At 41.3% G+C, this 21,439-nt stretch overlaps 1 protein-coding gene across 2 annotated transcripts in view; it reads right to left on the reverse strand.

Annotated features, from left to right (window-relative positions):
- Positions 1–21,439, reverse strand: part of chrna8 (cholinergic receptor, nicotinic, alpha 8) — a 226,142-nt gene that overhangs the window by 19,281 nt on the left and 185,422 nt on the right. For both annotated transcript variants that reach the window (XM_060916665.1, XM_060916666.1), the window contains exons 5-6: positions 13,823–13,902; positions 8,551–8,718 (exon numbers count right to left, since the gene is read on the reverse strand). In XM_060916665.1, coding sequence (XP_060772648.1) covers positions 8,551–8,718; positions 13,823–13,902 — 248 coding nt within the window. The remainder of the gene's footprint in view (positions 1–8,550; positions 8,719–13,822; positions 13,903–21,439) is intronic.

Here is a 21,439-nt window from a genome sequence, read left to right on the forward strand (position 1 = left end):
TCAAAATTAAAAATGCAAAGCCTATTTCAGTAGTGCATTTATCCAACGAAACTCATTTAGGAACGTTCCCTCCTGCTTTTGTGCTTGATTATACATTCAGACCTGCTCCGAGTCTTCGATATGAGTGGAATTTTAATTTCAGAATATCTGGTGTAGCTTTAAGGAGAAAAAAACCCCCAAAACCACTTGTATGTCAAAAGATGAGCACGAGTCAGAAACAATCAGATCAACAATCTCAATGGAATCTTGTGCTCCATTTAACTGAAACTCGTAATTCAGTTTCCAAATTCTGAAAACTAACGAAAAATCAACATGACATCAAATCAACATGGCTGACTATAACATTAAAAATGAACAAAAGAGTTCTAAGTTCCCACTCACAAATCACGTCGAATGCAGCATAAAGCCTAGGTCACAACCGGACGTACGATTTTTTGGCCGTGCGATTTTTGGCGTTTCCCAAATCGCTGCGGTTTTTTTTGTTCGTGGAGAAAGACGCACGTTGGCCGTAAGTTTGTCTTGCAACCTGAAAAAAACGTAAGCGCCCGTAGAGTTTGTTTGACATGACAAAGAACCTCTGCGGCCGGTCTACGGCTCGAAAATCAGCACGTCACACGCGCGCCCTCCGTGCGTTTCTTGCACGTAGACCGGCAGTAGGAGCACGTACGGCCAGTTGTGACCGAAGCATAACTAGCTAATCGTTTTTATTCACACGAGTTCCCCCTTGTGGTCAAACTTGGTATAACATACTAACCTCAGCCAGTGTTACTTTTCTCTGAAGGTTTTATTATTTGGAGAATGTTTTCACTTCACCTAAGTGGTCAGACTAGAATTTCACATCCTAATTGCTGTTAAAATGTTTTGGGAGTTTTGTATATAGTATGTTCTAAGTGTAACCAGTCAAGCACCAGCCTATTTTCGCCACTTGGTTGAAGCAATAAATTCAATTAAAATACAAACTGGTTTTAAAAGCAGCAGTAAAGCTGTGCTTGATGATACGAGTGTGCAAGCTAAATAAATAATTAAGTAAATAAATAAGAAGCTACTGAATCTACAGAAGTATGTTTAATAAATGTTTAATTCCGATGAGAGAATGAGCCGACACAAACTAAATCAAGGTGTTAACTATATCCGTAGTTACAGTGCCTTGAAAAAGTATTCATACCCCTTGAACTTTTTCACATTTTTCCACCTTACAACCACGAACTTAAAAGTTTTTTATTGAGATTTAATGTGATAGACCAACACAGAGTAGCACATAATCATGAAGTGAAACGAAAATGATAAATGGTCTTCAAAATTTTAAACAAATAAAAATCTGAAAAATGTGGTGTGCATTAGTATTCAGCCCCCTGTACTCTGATACCTCTAAATACAATCCAGTGCAATCAATTGCCTTCAGAAGTCATCTAATTAGTTAATAGAGTCCTACTGTGTGTAATTTACTCTCAGCATAAATACACTTGTTCTGTAAAGGCCTCAGTGGTTTGTTAGAGAACACTGAAGAACAAACTGCATCATGAAGACCAAAGAACTCACCAGACAGGTCAGGGATAAAGTTCTGGAGAAGTTTAAAGCAGGGTTAGGTTATAAAAAAATATCCCAAGCTCTGAACATCTCAAGAAGCACTGTTCAATCCATCATTCAAAAATGGAAAAAGTATGGCACAACTGCAAACCTACCAAGACATGGCCGTCCACCTAAACTGACAGAGCGAGCAAGGAGAGCACTGGTCAGAGAAGCAGCCAAGAGGCCCATGATCACTCTGGAGGAGCTGCAGGAATCCACAGCTCAGGTGGGAGAATCTGTGCACAGGACAACTATAAGTCGTACACTCCACAAATCTGGCCTTTTTGGAAGAGTGGCAAGGAGAAAGCCATTGTTGAAAGACAGGCATAAGAAATGTAGGGGACACAGCAAACATGTGGAAGAAGGTGCTTTGGTCAGATGAGACCAAAGTTGAACTTTTTGGCCTAAATGCAAAGCGCTACGTGTGGCGGAAAACTAACACTGCTCATCACCCTGCACACACCATCCCCACTGTGAAACATGGTGGTGGCAGCATCATGCTATGGGGATGCTTTTCTTCAGCAGGGACAGGGAAGCTGGTCAGAGTTGATGGATGGAGCTAAATACAGGGCAATCCTGGAAGAAAACCTGTTGGAGGCTGCAAAAGACTTGAGACTGGGAAGGAGATTCACCTTCCAGCAAGACAATGACCCTAAACATACAGCCAGAGCTACAATGGAATGGTTTAGATCAAAGAATATTCATGTGTTAGAATGGCCCAGTCAAAGTCCAGACCTAAATCCCATTGAGCATCTGTGGCAAGACTTGAAAATTGCTGTTCCCAGACGCTCTCCATCCAATCTGGCTGAGCTTGAGCTATTTTGCAAAGAAGAATGGGCAAAAATTTCAGTGTCTAGATGTGCAAAGCTGGTAGAGACATACCGCAGCTGTAATTGCAGCAAAAGGTGGCTCGACAAAGTATTGACGCAGGGGGGCTGAATACTAACGCACACCACATTTTTCAGATTTTTATTTGTTTAAAATTTTGAAGACCGTTTATCATTTTCGTTTCACTTCACAATTATGTGCTACTCTGTGTTGGTCTATCACATAAAATCTCAATCAAAACTTTTAAGTTCGTGGTTGTAAGGTGGAAAATGTGAAAAAGTTCAAGGGATATGAATACTTTTGCAAGGCACTGTAATTCTAGTTCATTTGGACATGCGCCGAGTCTTTATTTCGCATTAATAAACGGAAAAAACCCCGCAGTAATGCGCGGTCAACTCTTAATCATTCCAGATTCATGTGTGTATCTTTTACAGAGCTCCTAAACAACATGCATAAATTTTGGCAGCTCTGAAACTTATTTTTTGGAATTTTCCATCTCTGAAATAATTGCTCAAGTTCTGACTTGTGACGAAGTGCCAGGATATGAGTAGTTAGCATTACAATCCCATCTGTTAGAGAGTATGGGGAGAAAGAGAGAGAGAGTGAGTGCACAGAGCAGCTGTAAAAATCAGAATCAACCATAACTTGTGTATATTTGAGGATTTCTCTGATCACTAAGATCCATTAAAAATGGCACCTGCGCTGTAGCTATTTCCGGATCATCAGCATCTTTATATTTTAGTGCTGTAATATATGATGTTGGCCCAAAGCCACTAAAACCCTTTATTTTATTCTTCGTCACAGACGCACAAGTTGAAGTATCATGTCACGTTATTCAACAAGACTAAAAAGATTTTTTGCCGTTTATGTGCCAACTGCAGTATAACAAACTCTTTAGGTGGTCCAATGGTGCTGACAGAGATACGGCATCATTATTATTACGAGCAGTATAAAAAATACAGAATTCCATTCATTTATATGTAAGGAATCTGAACTTTGAGCGTTTTTCAATGTGTTTAAGTGAATTATCAGTTATTATTATACATACGGGCCACTTTTTCCATGGAATAAAAACGTGTTCTATTCCCTTCTAGTGGGTTTACTGACGGCATGCAATATTGTTACCATATCGCTTATCCGCCGTGTATCACGCCACTCTCCCCAATGGAGAACGAGCGTGCAACATTGTTACAATATTGCACGCTGTCAAGGCAACACGACGTTGCTCAAGCGAAGATCCAATGACAAAACTTTTCTGCTGCACATGTGCACAATCATTTCTTTGTCGGCAGGGACAGACAGAGAAGACGAAGCTAATATGGTAGTAGGTTTAAGCACTAAATAAATAAACCGAAACTGAAGACACGCTGAACACCTGAAAGGCTACCAAAACTTCATTATATACTGTATGTGACCCCTCACCGAATCCAGGGACACATGTTGGCCAAAACGAATCCGAGATAATCGCAAAAGAAGCATTTTTTTTTTCGAAATTTGTGATTTTTGTTTTTTTCCATCATGTGCAAGTTGAGATCTTGAAGAATGCAATCAGTATTTCAGATAATAGATTGTTTTGTTGGAAAAGCATACATTTTTTGTTGCAAATTGTCTCGTTTTTGTCAGGACTGTAGCCTGCTGGGGAGTGTGGGTAAATTACCATATGGGCCATTCACATGATGATTTAAGTCTTTTGTTTTTTTTTTCGCGAATCAGCTGTATGATATGAGCTGAGCTCGTGGCTACTTAAGCTGCATACAGGCGTGTGATTTCACTACGGAATGAGGAAGCTAAACAAAGCGCAGAGGAGCTGAAACACCGCGAAGCAAACAGATACATGGTATTTACATCGGAGATAACCATTTCTAGCAAAAAAAACGCAACCTCGTTTTCCAGATTGAATGGAATACTTGAATGATCGGATGATACACGGACCGTTCTAGGACTACTTTCCATCGGAGGCATTGGTGTGTGCAAGGCGCCGTTTCTCTTTCTGATGGGGTAAGTTTATTAATCTAAAGCTGTGTGGTTATTTTTGCATGTAACGGAGAGTGTTGTGGTTTGGTTAAGCCTAGGTCACAACCGGACGTACGATTTTTTGGCCGTAAGTTTGTCTTGCAACCTGAAAAAAACGTAAGCGCCCATAGAGCTTGTTTGACATGACAACGAACCTCTGCGGCCGGTCTACGGCTCGAAAATCAGCACGTCACACACGCGCTGTCGTGCGTTTCATGCGCGCCCTCCGTGCGTTTCTTGCGTTTTTTGCATGTAGACCGGCCGTAGGAGCACGGTACGGCCGGTTGTGACCGAGGCTTTACATGAAACTAGCATTGTGTTAGTTGTGTCATCATCGTGCTCTCTTTCTTTCTTACGGTGTGAGTAACTTTTCAACCACAAAACGTTAAAGTATACTTTAGGACTTATTTTTGTACTTCATAATTGTGTTGGGCATACTTTGCATGGAAGGAAAATTGACGTGATGATCTTTGTTTACATGAAAGTAGTATCGTGCTAGCTAGTAGGGGGTAGGGCTTTCCTTAATGTCATGCAAATGAGCACCATTATGTGCCCGCCCTACACCCAGAGTAGCTGAGATGGAAAACTTTGAGGGCGATTTTCTCCCTTTTCTGTTTTAAGAAGTATACACTTTCAAAAGGCCACATATTCTTCAAATATTGTCAGATCTCCACATGGAAGGCATCACTGGAAAGCTTAGAAACTGTACTTTCTGAATCTGTCAACAACTCAAAATGCCCCTGGGCGGACATGTGTCCCTGGATTCCGTTATCTGACACATATTCTTCACGCATACTTGCAAGAGAAAAACATACCAACGGACATCGAAAAACCGGAAAAGAGACGTGCCGGAGATGTAAAACTTGCATGCTAGCAAGTGACTGACAGTTTGTACACAAACATGGCCGCGAGGTTTGCTTCATTAAAAGCGGAAGATTTAAACGGACAGACAGACACGCTGAACACCCGTAAGGCTACCGAAACTTCACTGGATATTCTTCACGCATATTTACAAGAGAAAAACATACCAACAGACATTGAAAAACTGGAAAAGAGAGCAATAGCGGAAATTGTCAGATTTCTACTTGGAGGTGAGGAAAAGTGACGGAGACTTTTACAAGAGGACTTCACTCAGCAAAGCCCTTTTGTTTTGAACAACTGCAATGGAACAATTAACTACGACCTAGAGTAATTTTGAACTTCAACTGTTTACCTGTATATAGCTTGTATACAAGTTGGGTTGTTGTTGTTCAGGCTTTTCGGACTTGAACCATTTTTCTTATTAGAACTTTGACTTTGTACATGTATGCTGGATTGACAGAACATCGATCAGAATCAGCATTCAATATTGGCAAGGTCCCCCCTGTTCTTAACTTTTTGTAAAACCTATAATTGTTCCATTGAATGTGTATGTGTAATAATAATAATAATAATAATATTGGCTGTGTTTTTTGTAGAATATCAGATATATTCCATTCAGCTACTCGTCTTCGACTCGTTCAGTATCATGCTAGCTGAATGGAATATATCTGATATACCACTCAACGCCAGACAATATTATTTAATTATGTGGAAAAGCGTCAAATGAGTTCTACGAAGAGCGACGTCCGGATTACTGACTATCTGAGAAACAGCACACGGAATAAGAATTCTACGTTAATATTCAAGCACTTCCTCTTACTGATGGATTGTGGTGTGTAAATAAAATATTAAGTGGAAATAACGAGATAATACGTCAAAAACAGACTTGTCTTTCTGGAAAGAATATTTTCTTCTTCATTTTAATACGTAATAATTTTTTCCCCCCTGTATCTCATTGATGTAGTTGATGTAAGATGTTTCCAGGACTCCCTCCATTTGCTATACATTTTACTTGGACGCATCAGAACCTTGAAGCTTGCTGTTTTGTGAGAATTAAAATAAAATTAGTTATTCCCCCACGGGGAAGCCATGGCTTAATGGTTAGAGAAGCAGCTTTGGGACCAAAAGGTTGCCGGTTCTCTTCCCTGGACCAGCAGGAAGGACTGAAGTGTCCTTGAGCAAGGCACTGAACCCCCAGGCTGCTCTGGGTATGTTGTATGTTGCTCTGGATAAGAGAAATGCCATTATTGTAATTGCAAACGTTTGCACACCCTTCAGTTTAATAACATTTACTGCAAGTTAAATAATATAAATGTGAACTTTTAGACCACTTTTTTGTTCCACGCTTAGTAGGGTGCATCAGTTGCCCTCACTTTCATAAAATCTGATGCATTTTTGTTTGGGTGTTCCTTTTCACCAATAAAGACATCCTGTAAAATTTTTTGACCATATTCCAAAGTCTAATGGTGGCACCATGAGGTTCATTTTTTGCCAAAAAAACGCTTATTTTATGTTTTCGCGTAAGGTTTGAATCACAATGTTGGACTCCATTTATTGATTTCTTGTGAGCCAGAGATCATGTTAAGAACCTTTGCAAGGGATTGAGAAGCGTTAATGTGATTCATAATACATTTGTATTGTTTAAAAGTAGTTGAACAATGATTCGATGAACAGCTAAAACTCAAACTGTGCTTGATAATATATTTAGAATATGTACTAAAAATGTGTATCTAAGATATTTGGTATACTCTATAAGGTGCCATAATGTTTCATGAAAAGTGATCGAAATGTCATAAAAGTCATAAAATAGCAGCTTTTTCCATAACTTTGAGCTCCTGGTGCCACCATTAAACTTTTGAATTTTGTCAAAATATTTCACCCAGTGGGTTTTCTTACCAAAAGGAACATAAAAACAAAAATGCATCATGATCGGAGGAACTTTTCATTTTTAGGGGGCAACTGATGCACCCAAACGCTTAGTCTATTTTCACAGGCTGCCGTTTATTCCCAGTAATTCTTCTTCCAATTTTTGCTCATGATGTTCTGTGTCCTGTGTCTCTCCCCCCCCGCCCCCTCAACACCAAATTTCCAAAAGATACTTTTCACTGTTGGTAGCAGTCTCGCTAATCACTTTCTTTTTGATTTCTTTTCATCTCCGTCTCCGGCGTCTCAGTTGGAAAGTTCTGTTAAACGAGCACAGTTTTGTTTTGTTGATAAACTGTAAAACTGAAGCACGTTTCTTTTTCACCCAGTAACCCAGGGACATGCAAACTTTTGCACTCAACTCTAAATGATTTCCCCTAGAGCTCAGATCTGATGCTCAATTAGCACAACATGCCACATTTCCCTCCCTCGCTTTCCTTCCTTTGGGTTTTCCTGCTTGTTCAGAAAGACGTGGGAGTTTCGAAACAGCATGCAACAGAAGGTAAGTGTGTGTGTGTGTGTGTGGGGGGACGATGACAAAAAACAGTTTTTAAGAAAAGAACTCATTTCTCTGAACATTTTGAGGAACACAGCTTCCTTTAATGGAAGGAGAGAAACATGTTACATGAGTTAACGAGCTTTCGATAATATCCGTGTAATTCCGGGTTAGGGAGAGGGAGAGAAGTGGGTGTTATTTAGATGCAGCAAGATGAACAATATTCTTCTTTTAGAAAAAGACAGCAGGGAAATCTGACAGTCCGTGAGTAACGGCGTGAGTGACAGAAGATAAAAGAGAGATAAGTAGAGAGAGAGAGAGAGATGTAGGGATGAGATGAAAGCTGTGTTCTGGATCGTCAGTATCCTCAAGGTCCTTCGAACGTGTTGTTTTTATTATGCAGGATTTAAACCACCAAATGTTTACCTTGGCCTGGTGTGAGATCAGTAATAATCTTCTAAACAACACAATCTTTATCGTGTCCTCTTAGCTGCCTCAGGAGCTCTATTCAGACTGAAGAGAGAGCGAGGATGAGAAAAGAGAATGAGAGGAGAAGACAGCACAGTAGCGAGGAAGGTAAAGAAAGCCAGAGAGGTAAACATGAGACAGCGTGAAGTACAGAGACCGACAAGGAGCTAGGAGTGATGTACAGAAAGAAAAGGAGAGGTAGAGAATGAGAGAGAGGAAAAGAAACCATCAGAGAGGAAGAGAAACAATAAGCAAGCAGGAAAAGAGTGAGCGAGAGAAAAAGTGACAGTATGTGAGACAGAGGTAGAAAGACTAAGAAAAAAGAGAATGAAAGAGGGAGGTTAATGGAACATGAGTAGGACAGAGTGGTGTGTGTGTGTGTTGTCTCTCACCTACGAGGTCCCACTCTCCGTTAGGGATGTATGTGGAAGTGTCCACAACCTGCATCTGCAGGTCCAGCAGCCAGCCGCTGTAGGTCCAGGAGCCGAACTTCAGTTTACATTTCTGCACGTCGAACGGGAACCAGCGCACGTCAATGTAACACGTGCTCTTCAGAATACCTGCCTCACACACGATGCGCAAACACAACATCATAGTGACTTTTCAAATAAAAGCAATGAGCGAAGGCTCATTGCTGTCTGTGTCCATTTTAACGCTGCAGCCTTGGCTATGTGACGTACAGCCACGCCCATTAATACGTAATTCTGCACTTTTAGCTACAGTGTCTTGCAAAAGTTTTCATCCCCCTTGGTGTTTGTCCTGTTTTGTCGCATTACAAGCTGGAATTAAAATGGATCATTGGAGGGTTAGCACCATTTGATTTACACAATATGCCTACAGCTTTAAAGGTGAAAATTGTTGTTTTATTGTGACACAAACAATAATTAAGATGAAAAAAACAGAAATCTGGAGTGTGCATAGGTATTCACACCCTCAAAGTCAATACTTTGTAGAGCCACCTTTTGCTGCATTTACAGCTGCAAGTCTCTTGGGGTCTGTCTCTATTAGCTTAGCACATCTAGCCACTGGGATTGTTGCCCGTTCCTCAAGGCAAAACTGCTCCAACTCCTTCAAGTTAGATGGGTTGCGTTGGTGTTCAGCAATCTTCAAGTTATGCCACAGATTCTCAATTGGATTGAGGTCTGGGCTTTGACTAGGCCATTCCAAGATATTTAAATGTTTCCTTTTAAACCACCCCAGCACAGCTTTAGCAGTATGTTTAGGGTCATTGTCCTGCTGGAACGTGAATCTTCGTCCTAGAGGTCTGCGCGGGTCGGATTTTTCAGTCCCGCTCCCGCCCGCGCCCGCATTGTGCAGTCCCACTCCCGTCCGCGCCCGCAAAGAATTATGATTTTCAGTCCCGCTCCCGCCCACAAAAAAATTATGATTTTCAGTCCCGCTCCCGCCCGCGCCTGCCATATTTTGTCCCGCTCCCGCCCGCAAATCCCGCATGATGCAGACGTTCGTGTTATTTCTCAGGAAAGTTCTTGTCTTGACACAGCGTGATGGTGCCTCGCCCCCTACTTTCAGTGGTTTTCAGCATAAATATCTACAGCTTATGTTGTTATTATTTACCTTGTTTCGGAATTTAGCATGTACTGTCTCTAATAACAATAATTAGTGCTGTCAAGCAATTAAAATATTTAATCGCGAATCACACATTTTTATCATATGAGAAACCATTGTGAATGGGGTTGCTTTGTAGCAATGGTGTGTTTTTTTTTATTGCAAAGCAGAGCTAGTAAGAGAAGTGAATTGATTTACTGCTTGAGTTAGTCTACAACTTTAGTCAGAGAGACATGTTACACAGTGACGGTAGGCTTGACTCAATGCTATCCCAGAAATCCTTCCTGTAATATGCAAATTTGGCTGTCCAATCAGAGGCGGCCAAATTTGCATATTACAGGAAGGATTTCTGGGATAGCATTGAGTCAAGCCTACCGTCACTGTGTAACCTGTCTCTCTGACTAAAGTTGTAGACTAACTCGAGCAGTAAATCACTTCACTCATGGTTCTCTTGCTAACTGGGTGTAAACTGCGAGTCATTAGAGTGATCAAAGGATTTCCTGTTAGGGTGATCGATGGCAAATTTAAGATGCCATTCATCTGGTAATCTGACTCTCTCTGCAAATTTAGGCATCTTAAAATGTTTTTATTAATGCCAAATAAAATATCCAGCACAAATTATATATGATAGACATAAATTAATAATTTATACATTTTATTTCAAACACATTTTTAGTTAGCGGGACTGCAGCTTATCACGGCTCCCGCCCGCGCATATGTGCACTCCCGCTCCCGCCCGCGCATATGTGCACTTCCGGTCCCGCCCGCGCCCGCAATGAGCTTTCAAAATTTGTCCCGCGCCGCACTGCTTTGCGGCGGGTCCCGCGGGACTCCCGCGGGAGTGCAGGGCTCTACTTCGTCCCAGTCTCAAACCTCTGGCCAACTCAAACAGGTTTTCCTCCAGAATTGCCCTGTATTTAGTGCCATCCATCTTTCCTTCAGTCCCGACCAGCTTTCCTGTCCCTGCAGATGAAAAGCATCCCCACAGCATGATGCTGCCACCACCATGCTTCACTGTAGGGATGGTGTTCTCAGGGTGTTGGGTTTGCGCCACACATGGCGTTTCCCATGATGGCCAAAAAGTTCAATTTTAGTCTCATCTGACCAGAGAATCTTCTTCCATGTGTTTGGGGAGTCTGCCACATGCTGTTGGACAAACTCCGAATGTGTTTTGTTAAGCAATGACTTTTTCTGGCCACTCTTCCATAAAGCCCCACTCTGTGGAGTGTACGGCTTAAAGTGGTCCTATGGACAGATACTCCCATCTCCGCTGTGGATCTTTGCAGCTCCTTCAGTGTTATCCTTGGTGTCTTTGTTGCATCTCTGATTAATGCCCTCCTTGCCTGGTCTGTGAGTTTTGGTGGGCGGCCTTCTCTTGTCAGGTTTGTAGTGGTGACATATTCTTTCCATTTTGCTATAATGGATTTAATGGTGCTTCATGGGATTATTCAAAGTTTGGGATGTTTTTTATAACCCAACCCCGATCTATACTTCTCCACAACTTTGTCTCTGACCTGTTTGGAGGCTCCTTGGTTTTCATGTTGCTTGCTTAGTAGTGTTGCAGAGTCAGGGTCCTTCCAGAACAGGGTGATTTATACAGACATCATGTGACAGATCATGTGACACTTTGATTGCACACAGGTGGATCTTAATCAACTAATTATGTGACTTATGAAGTGAACTGGTTGGATCAGGTCTTATTTAGGGGGATGAATACTTTTACAAGGCACTGTATGTAGCACTTTGTAATTATGCAAACTAAGGCCATTATTAAAAAATGTTCCGTTTCCGGTCCACTGGCCGGGTGAGTGCCGTTTGTGCGGTTGAAATTTTTTTTTTAACGCCGGTTTTTCGACGTTTTTTTTCGGGTTTGTAAATCTAAAATCGAACTTGACATTTACGCATTCCCAGGGCTTTCCACTAAGGCTCATACTAGCCAGCCATGACAAATAAGTAGCCAGCCGGGGGGGGTAAACACAAAATAAACTCCTGTGCATGCAGTTCCCAGGATTAAATGCATTTTCCACAGACCATTCATTTATTCATGTTACTCAAATACAAAGTAAAATGGCAGTAAATCTTCTTTCTTTTCTTGCGTATTGCATCATGAGGCGTTCCTGGCTTGTAACTCTCTTATTTTCGGTGCATGACACATTCACGCAGCTGAGCATGCTATGAATTAACAACGACAACGGTCTGCAGTGGGGCTACACAATTACACACTCAGCCAACATTTCTCCATTTGTGTATGCAAATACACTCCAACCACTCAGTTTGGGTTCATTTACAACCAACGGTGTCTTTTGATGCCAGCACGTAATTGAACGAGAGAAGACTGGTTTACCGGAGACAAAATAAGTGTTCTCTCTGCTTCTGTTCCCTCCGACACACTACTGCCTCCGCCAAGTGCGCATACACACACCGCATGTCGGGGCCGCGGATGAGTTACTCTCCCTTGATCAACGAAGTCTGCGGGGAATTTGTGGTTATTATCGGTACAAACAGCGTGAATCACAACTTAAATGAGTGCGGTTCAGTTTGACATTATTGTCAGTCCGTTAGATAAACATTTAATTTTATTAAAATCGAAAATTAATATTTAGAGCCTGTGGGCTACAAAAATAATAGTCATTAAAGTAGCCGGCTGGATTTAATTGTGTAGTCGGCTGTATGGCCGGCAGCCGGCGCTTGTGGAAAGCCCTGCATTCTGCGCAGAATATAGAACTGAATCAGCTCTGCGCATGCGCCGTGCGGTACAAAAAAATAGCAGCCACCATGAAGGAAGCAGATCCGGAGTTTTCAAACATTTGCTTAAGTGTGAAATCGCAAAATGGTATTCTAGCGAACAACAAAATAGTAAAGATTCAGAAAAACAAATCATTCAGTGATCATTTTAATAGTGTAATTTCATCCGAACTAGGCCTAACGCTCGATTTAGCCCACGTTTACATTAGACTGTATCAGCGGATCATCAGATTAACGTTTTTAAAACGATTAGCGTGCACACAGCAACACCAATACACGATTAGCGTGCACACAGCAACACCAATACACGGATACGCTCGGCTCCGCAGGCATCCTGCGCTCCAAATCACTCCGCCCTGAACAGCGAGTGCCCTCTGGAGGGTGCGCACTCCGGCCCTGCGCAGCTCACAGAGCGTGCGAGTGAAGCGCACGAGCAGTGATTCGGGACTGAGCCACTGTGTGTGTGATCCCAGCGCATATCACTTACCACTTGCAAGTGGAAGGATGGCAAGCCTAAAGACAATCATAACTACACAATGGGCAGTATTTGCATCAGTATTTGCAGTATTTTCATACTTTTATACTCTTTAATGAAAGGTGATACAAGGCGGAAGTCCGCGGCGTTTTTCAGCAGTCGCGTCACATGACCAACGCCAGCGAATCAGGAAGGTGGATGTCACAGTGACGTTGTCCAATGACGACGCCAGCTAGAGCTCAGCACAGCGTATCCGCGTATCTCAATGTTTACACAGCACCGGAGCTGACACGATCTGGATTGAATACGTGGACGCTGGCGGATTCCCGTTTCCCGGCGTTTCCAGGCGGTTTAATGTAAACGGACAGTGCATCCGCGAAGAAAACGAGACAGATACGGTCTAATGTAAACTTGGCCTTAGAACGACAAAAAGTCCGCGTGTCGGACATTTTAAGTACCTTTGTAAAAGTTTTGCAAATGTTGCAGTCAGCATTTAAAATGCTAACTTAAAGCTTTTGTACAAGTTTCAGTTGATTAAACTGTCATTTTATTAAATGTGTCTGCTTTTGTAATAAAAAAAAGTACTGAAAGAAAAAGCAAACACAGCATTGCGATTTCTTATCCATCCATAAAAATAAAAAAAAATCCCTCCCTCCCGACTGAAAATTTTTTTTGCTCACCCGGTGGACAGGAAACGGATTTTTTTTAAGGATGGCCTAATTTCTCAATACTAGCACTAGTCTTGCGAAAATGTCTTGCAAAAAAAAAAAAAAAGACATGGAATATGAGACAAGCACACAATACTGTGTATCACCCAGTAACAAGGTGGCTAACGGACCCGAAGAGCAAGAAGGCAGTGGAGAGTCGGGGAGTTTTACCTGGTGGGATATACTGACAGGCTCCTGAGGAGTTCACCAGCACGTTGGTGTGAAAGGTGGCGTCAAACCTCTCATCAGCGCTGAGAAGAAAAGGGACGTAAACATCAGATGTGTTTGAGCAGTAACAGTGATTTTACCATGAGCGTCACCACAATACCCAGCATACAGCTTTGATTCATTCGGGAATTAAATGTAACTCTAAGCGGATAATTAAGTTCCTACAGCTGGGAGTGTTTTATTGCTTAAAACTCTACAGCAATATTTATCCGCAGATAAACAGACCTGAACCTGATTTGCATATGTGAATCTTTTGTGTTTACTCTGATGAGTCACTTCCTTCTCCTCGTTAATTATTCAAAGTGACTGATTTCAGGACATTTGCATAACAATGCAGTTTGAACAGGCTCTCTGAGGGGGAAAAAATGCCTTTGATTCAACTGTTGAGTTTCATCAGGCTTTGTAGTAACTACCGAGCGGCATTATTTAATATTATTAATCACACCTGTTAGCATGCTACCAGCTGGAGCCGTCATTGCACAGATAGAGAACAGTTCCTTTGTGAAAGCCAGTGGCGTTTAGCGTTAATGCGACAGGAATATTATTCTAATCATGAACAATCTGACCTTTGTATGCTGCAATGCTGTCTTTACAATCTCTCTCCACAATGTAGAACACCACACATTCAGTGCCATCGTCAGACTCACAGGATATCCTCCACCTTTATTTAGTACTAATGAGCACATTTTGTGGGCGGCACGGTGGTGTAGTGGTTAGTGCTGTCGCCTCACAGCAAGAAGGTCCTGGGTTCGAGCCCCGTGGCCGGCGAGGGCCTTTCTGTGTGGAGTTTGCATGTTCTGTCCGTGTGGGTTTCCTCCGGGTGCTCCGGTTTCCCCCACAGTCCAAAGGCATGCAGGTTAGGTTAACTGGTGACTCTAAATTGAGCGTAGGTGTGAATGTGAGTGTGAATGGTTGTCTGTGTCTATGTGTCAGCCCTGTGATGACCTGGCGACTTGTCCAGGGTGTACCCCGCCTTTCGCCTGTAGTCAGCTGGGATAGGCTCCAGCTTGCCTCCGACCCTGTAGAAGGATAAAGCGGCTACAGATAATGAGATGAGATGAGTACATTTTGTTTCACAAGTGTAGTGTAAAGACAAAAATAAAAAAAATGAAAGCCAATGGCAGACGTTTGACCACTTTTAACTTCTACTCTTAGTTTTCACAAAGGAGCTGATTTATTCCCACATGGGACTTTTGTAATTGCAAACCGAGCGGATCGTTCAAAAGATTCCAACGTTGGGTTCGCTGCTTTCACCAATTTGTTTTTTGAATGGCTGGAGTTCTTGGCGTAAATATCTGCCCAAAAGCTCAAAAAACTTACAAAACCTTTTATTTGCCCTTTCAGAAGGACCAAACAAAAGCTGTGGTAATCAGAAGGTACGTTTTCAAATAAACACCACTTACTTGAGATTGAATCAGTAGCCTTGGTGAACCACGAGGTGAATTTCGTTTATCTTTTTATCTGCCGATTATCTTCTGATACTGCGAAGTTATAACAAGGTTTCTCTTATTTTGTTTCTGGTTCTGAAGTTTATCAAGAAGTCGAACGGGTAATCGAACTTGATCAGGATAAGCGCTGATTGGTTACGAAGTTTCACTATTGTTACACTCATTCTTACAACACGATGACATAGTGGCTCCGGCTCTATGAAGCAGTAGCCACAAAAATCCATCCATCCATTATCTGTAGCCGCTTTATCCTTCTACAGGGTCGCAGGCAAGCTGCAGCCTATCCCAGCTGACTACGGGCGAAAGGCGGGGTACACCCTGGACAAGTCGCCAGGTCATCACAGGGCTGACACATAGACACAGACACCCATTCACACTCACATTCACACCTACGCTCAATTTAGAGTCACCAGTTAACCTAACCTGCATGTCTTTGGACTGTGGGGGAAACCGGAGCACCCGGAGGAAACCCACGCGGACACGGGGAGAACATGCAAACTCCACACAGAAAGGCCCTCGCCGGCCACGGGGCTCGAACCCGGACCTTCTTGCTGTGAGGCGACAGCGCTAACCACTACACCACCGTGCCGCCCTTGTCACGTGAAACGTACGGATATTATTTTACAAAATATGCAATAAACCTGATAAGAAATAATACAGTACAACTTTTGAATTCACACCGCTTGCCAAACAGACGCTGTCGCCTGCTGCTGCTCCTTCATTTTTCACATCATTAATCCTCGCTCACGCTAAGCTGGTTTGGCTGAAAACAAAGGGTCAGTTTAAGTATCCTTTACAGTGCAAGGCTCATATCCTCCCCGGAATATAAGAACAGTCAGTATTTTCCCGAAGAATACAGCACTGTAATAATTCACAGTCCTTTACAAGACGCTAAAGGTTTTAAATTACATCCAACTAATGTTTTTGCATCTTTCCTGCTTTTTGTCAAACACTACACGACTCCTAGCAACTCGACGACTCGCTGACTGTCCTTGATGTATCCTGGGCCGATAATAAATACAAACAAATCCACATCCCGTCCAGCTGGAGTCTTGTACACGGCTAATAAGACGATTTTGCTCTGTTCTGGTAACGTGCTGTATTTCATTTGTTCATTGTAGAGCGCGTCTTGTTCTAGATTATCATCTCAGGCTTTCATTTTCTCATCAGGTTGGAATTCTGTCCTAAACAAAACCTATCGATTCCTTTTACGCCTTTACTGAGATTGCCTTATATGGTCGTCTCAACCTCAGAAGCTCTGCATACCGGACTGTACGTCCAGTAGACGTAGAAGATATCTTTGGTACGCTTTTCTGGCTGCAAGCTTCAGAATCTTGAATGCAAGTGATGTGTGAAGTTTATTGAAGGAAGCCGATAAAAGGAGAAAGTCGATCAGGCGGATCTGAATCCAGCTGACGACCCTTGATATAAATGGATCTCTCATTAGCGTTCACGGATTCCCTTTCATTGCCTCAAGTGTCAGCGTTTTAATGCCTTCGAGAGAAGTTCAGCCAAAACATCAATGCACATTAATTCTCGTCCTTGAACTGATTGAGTCAGCGCATTCTGAAACATTCCTACGGGTCTTCGCTCATCATCTGCCAAGGCTAACACAAGCCAAGGGGAGAAAGTCGAAAGACTTGATGCTGTCTGTTTAAAAAGACAGACGCAGACACTTTAAAAGCCCTCGGTCTCATTTCCTTCAATGTGTGTGTTTTTTTTTTTTTAAATGTATAATTAACCTGGGTCTGTCAGCGGCAACATAACAGCTAATACAGGTTTGTGAGGTGCGACAGTTACTGCTTTCAGGCTTTAACGGTAATCATTAAACCTCGTTAGACTCTCCTTATTGTTCCCTCTTCCTCTGTGTGACATCGAATGACATTTGTAATTGTTTGAAACCAATTATAAGCTGATTAAAATGTAAAGTGTATGTGATGGATGGTGTTTGGGCAGCATTTAATAATATGTACAATCTACTTACGTTTCAAAACCACTACAGCAAGCGGTCTGATTGACTGATCAGATGAGATCGTGCATGTACAGTATAGCTAAAGAATGACGCGTCATGACACTTTACACAACCGCGGATGACCTCAGATGGAGTTTATATGCTGAGGATGAGGCAGGAGATTGCGACTTTTCTCATCGGATCCACCAATGAGAGGATCATTGGTGTCTCTCTCCCTTCTCTAATGGATATTTATAACTCCCGCCTCACCCGCAGGGCCATCAGGATTGCAGGTGACCCCACCCACCCATCTCACAGCCTCTTCAGCCTGCTGCCGTCGGGGAGGAGACTGCGGAGTCTCCGGGCCAAAACCAGCAGGCTCAAGGACAGTTTCTTGCACCAGGTGGTCAGGAGGCTCAACTCCCTCCCCCCTCTGCCCCTCCTGCCCCCTGCCACAGATTCTGCTCGCACACCCCCCTGCCCCCCCTTCAGCATCTGACATGTCATCCTCACAGTTCCCCCCCCCCCAACACACACACACACACACACACATATACATACATCTCATCGTTCATTAACACACTGAACTCAGGGACCGCACATCTCACTTTACCTCACTCATTTGCACTATTCCGCACTACCTCATCTTAACAGCTGCTAGTTTGTTTATTCTGCTTATTTCATGTTTACCTGCTATACCTCAAGTGCCCTTGACTGTTTGGTTATTTGAACCAATTTATATATGTGTGTGTGTGTGTATATATATATATATATATATATATATATATATATATATATGGGCGGCACGGTGGTGTAGTGGTTAGCACTGTCGCCTCACAGCAAGAAGGTCCGGGTTCGAGCCCCGTGCCCGGCGAGGGCCTTTCTGTGTGGAGTTTGCATGTTCTCCCCGTGTCCGCGTGGGTTTCCTCCGGGTGCTCCGGTTTCCCCCACAGTCCAAAGACATGCAGGTTAGGTTAACTGGTGACTCTAAATTGACCGTAGGTGTGAATGTGAGTGTGAATGGTTGTCTGTGTCTATATGTCAGCCCTGTGATGACCTGGCGACTTGTCCAGGGTGTACCCCGCCTTTCGCCCGTAGTCAGCTGGGATAGGCTCCAGCTTGCCTGCGACCCTGTAGAAGGATAAAGCGGCTAGAGATAATGATATGATATGATATGATGATATATATATATATATATATATGAGTGTTTAGTCTACGTCTAGTTCCTATCTAGAGTGTTTAGTCTATGTCTAGTTCCTATCTAGAGTGTTATACTGTTTATATTGTCTGAGTGTTTAGTCTGTGTGTAGTTCTTAACTAGTGTTTACACTGTTTATATTGTCTGAGTGTTTAGTCTGTGTGTAGTTCTTATCTAGTGTTTACACTGTTTATATTGTCTGAGTGTTTAGTCTGTGTAGTTCCTATCTAGAGTGTTTATACTGTTTATATTGTCTGAGTGTTTAGTCTGTGTAGTTCCTATCTAGAGTGTTTATACTGTTTATATTGTCTGAGTGTTTAGTCTGTGTAGTTCCTATCTAGAGTGTTTATACTGTTTATATTGTCTGAGTGTTTAGTCTGTGTAGTTCCTATCTAGAGTGTTTATACTGTTTATATTGTCTGAGTGTTTAGTCTGTGTGTAGTTCTTAACTAGTGTTTACACTGTTTATATTGTCTGAGTGTTTAGTCTGTGTGTAGTTCTTATCTAGTGTTTACACTGTTTATATTGTCTGAGTGTTTAGTCTGTGTAGTTCCTATCTAGAGTGTTTATACTGTTTATATTGTCTGAGTGTTTAGTCTGTGTAGTTCCTATCTAGAGTGTTTATACTGTTTATATTGTCTGAGTGTTTAGTCTGTGTAGTTCCTATCTAGAGTGTTTATACTGTTTATATTGTCTGAGTGTTTAGTCTGTGTAGTTCCTATCTAGAGTGTTTATACTGTTTATATTGTCTGAGTGTTTAGTCTGTGTAGTTCCTATCTAGAGTGTTTAGTCTGTCTAGTTCCTATCTAGAGTGTTATACTGTTTATATTGTCTGAGTGTTTAGTCTGTGTGTAGTTCTTAACTAGTGTTTACACTGTTTATATTGTCTGAGTGTTTAGTCTGTGTGTAGTTCTTATCTAGTGTTTACACTGTTTATATTGTCTGAGTGTTTAGTCTGTGTAGTTCCTATCTAGAGTGTTTATACTGTTTATATTGTCTGAGTGTTTAGTCTGTGTAGTTCCTATCTAGAGTGTTTATACTGTTTATATTGTCTGAGTGTTTAGTCTGTGTAGTTCCTATCTAGAGTGTTTATACTGTTTATATTGTCTGAGTGTTTAGTCTGTGTAGTTCCTATCTAGAGTGTTTATACTGTTTATATTGTCTGAGTGTTTAGTCTGTGTAGTTCCTATCTAGAGTGTTTATACTGTTTATATTGTCTGAGTGTTTAGTCTGTGTCTAGTTCCTATCTAGAGTGTTTAGTCTATGTCTAGTTCCTATCTAGAGTGTTATACTGTTTATATTGTCTGAGTGTTTAGTCTGTGTGTAGTTCTTAACTAGTGTTTACACTGTTTATATTGTCTGAGTGTTTAGTCTGTGTGTAGTTCTTATCTAGTGTTTACACTGTTTATATTGTCTGAGTGTTTAGTCTGTGTAGTTCCTATCTAGAGTGTTTATACTGTTTATATTGTCTGAGTGTTTAGTCTGTGTAGTTCCTATCTAGAGTGTTTATACTGTTTATATTGTCTGAGTGTTTAGTCTGTGTAGTTCCTATCTAGAGTGTTTATACTGTTTATATTGTCTGAGTGTTTAGTCTGTGTAGTTCCTATCTAGAGTGTTTATACTGTTTATATTGTCTGAGTGTTTAGTCTGTGTCTAGTTCCTATCTAGAGTGTTTAGTCTATGTCTAGTTCCTATCTAGAGTGTTATACTGTTTATATTGTCTGAGTGTTTAGTCTGTGTGTAGTTCTTAACTAGTGTTTACACTGTTTATATTGTCTGAGTGTTTAGTCTGTGTGTAGTTCTTATCTAGTGTTTACACTGTTTATATTGTCTGAGTGTTTAGTCTGTGTAGTTCCTATCTAGAGTGTTTATACTGTTTATATTGTCTGAGTGTTTAGTCTGTGTAGTTCCTATCTAGAGTGTTTATACTGTTTATATTGTCTGAGTGTTTAGTCTGTGTAGTTCCTATCTAGAGTGTTTATACTGTTTATATTGTCTGAGTGTTTAGTCTGTGTAGTTCCTATCTAGAGTGTTTATACTGTTTATATTGTCTGAGTGTTTAGTCTGTGTCTAGTTCCTATCTAGAGTGTTTAGTCTATGTCTAGTTCCTATCTAGAGTGTTATACTGTTTATATTGTCTGAGTGTTTAGTCTGTGTGTAGTTCTTAACTAGTGTTTACACTGTTTATATTGTCTGAGTGTTTAGTCTGTGTGTAGTTCTTATCTAGTGTTTACACTGTTTATATTGTCTGAGTGTTTAGTCTGTGTAGTTCCTATCTAGAGTGTTTATACTGTTTATATTGTCTGAGTGTTTAGTCTGTGTAGTTCCTATCTAGAGTGTTTATACTGTTTATATTGTCTGAGTGTTTAGTCTGTGTAGTTCCTATCTAGAGTGTTTATACTGTTTATATTGTCTGAGTGTTTAGTCTGTGTCTAGTTCCTATCTAGAGTGTTTAGTCTATGTCTAGTTCCTATCTAGAGTGTTATACTGTTTATATTGTCTGAGTGTTTAGTCTGTGTGTAGTTCTTAACTAGTGTTTACACTGTTTATATTGTCTGAGTGTTTAGTCTGTGTGTAGTTCTTATCTAGTGTTTACACTGTTTATATTGTCTGAGTGTTTAGTCTGTGTAGTTCCTATCTAGAGTGTTTATACTGTTTATATTGTCTGAGTGTTTAGTCTGTGTAGTTCCTATCTAGAGTGTTTATACTGTTTATATTGTCTGAGTGTTTAGTCTGTGTGTAGTTCTTAACTAGTGTTTACACTGTTTATATTGTCTGAGTGTTTAGTCTGTGTGTAGTTCTTATCTAGTGTTTACACTGTTTATATTGTCTGAGTGTTTAGTCTGTGTAGTTCCTATCTAGAGTGTTTATACTGTTTATATTGTCTGAGTGTTTAGTCTGTGTAGTTCCTATCTAGAGTGTTTATACTGTTTATATTGTCTGAGTGTTTAGTCTGTGTAGTT

Source organism: Neoarius graeffei, chromosome 3 (assembly GCF_027579695.1).
Source record: "Neoarius graeffei isolate fNeoGra1 chromosome 3, fNeoGra1.pri, whole genome shotgun sequence".
Lineage (NCBI taxonomy): Eukaryota > Metazoa > Chordata > Actinopteri > Siluriformes > Ariidae > Neoarius > Neoarius graeffei.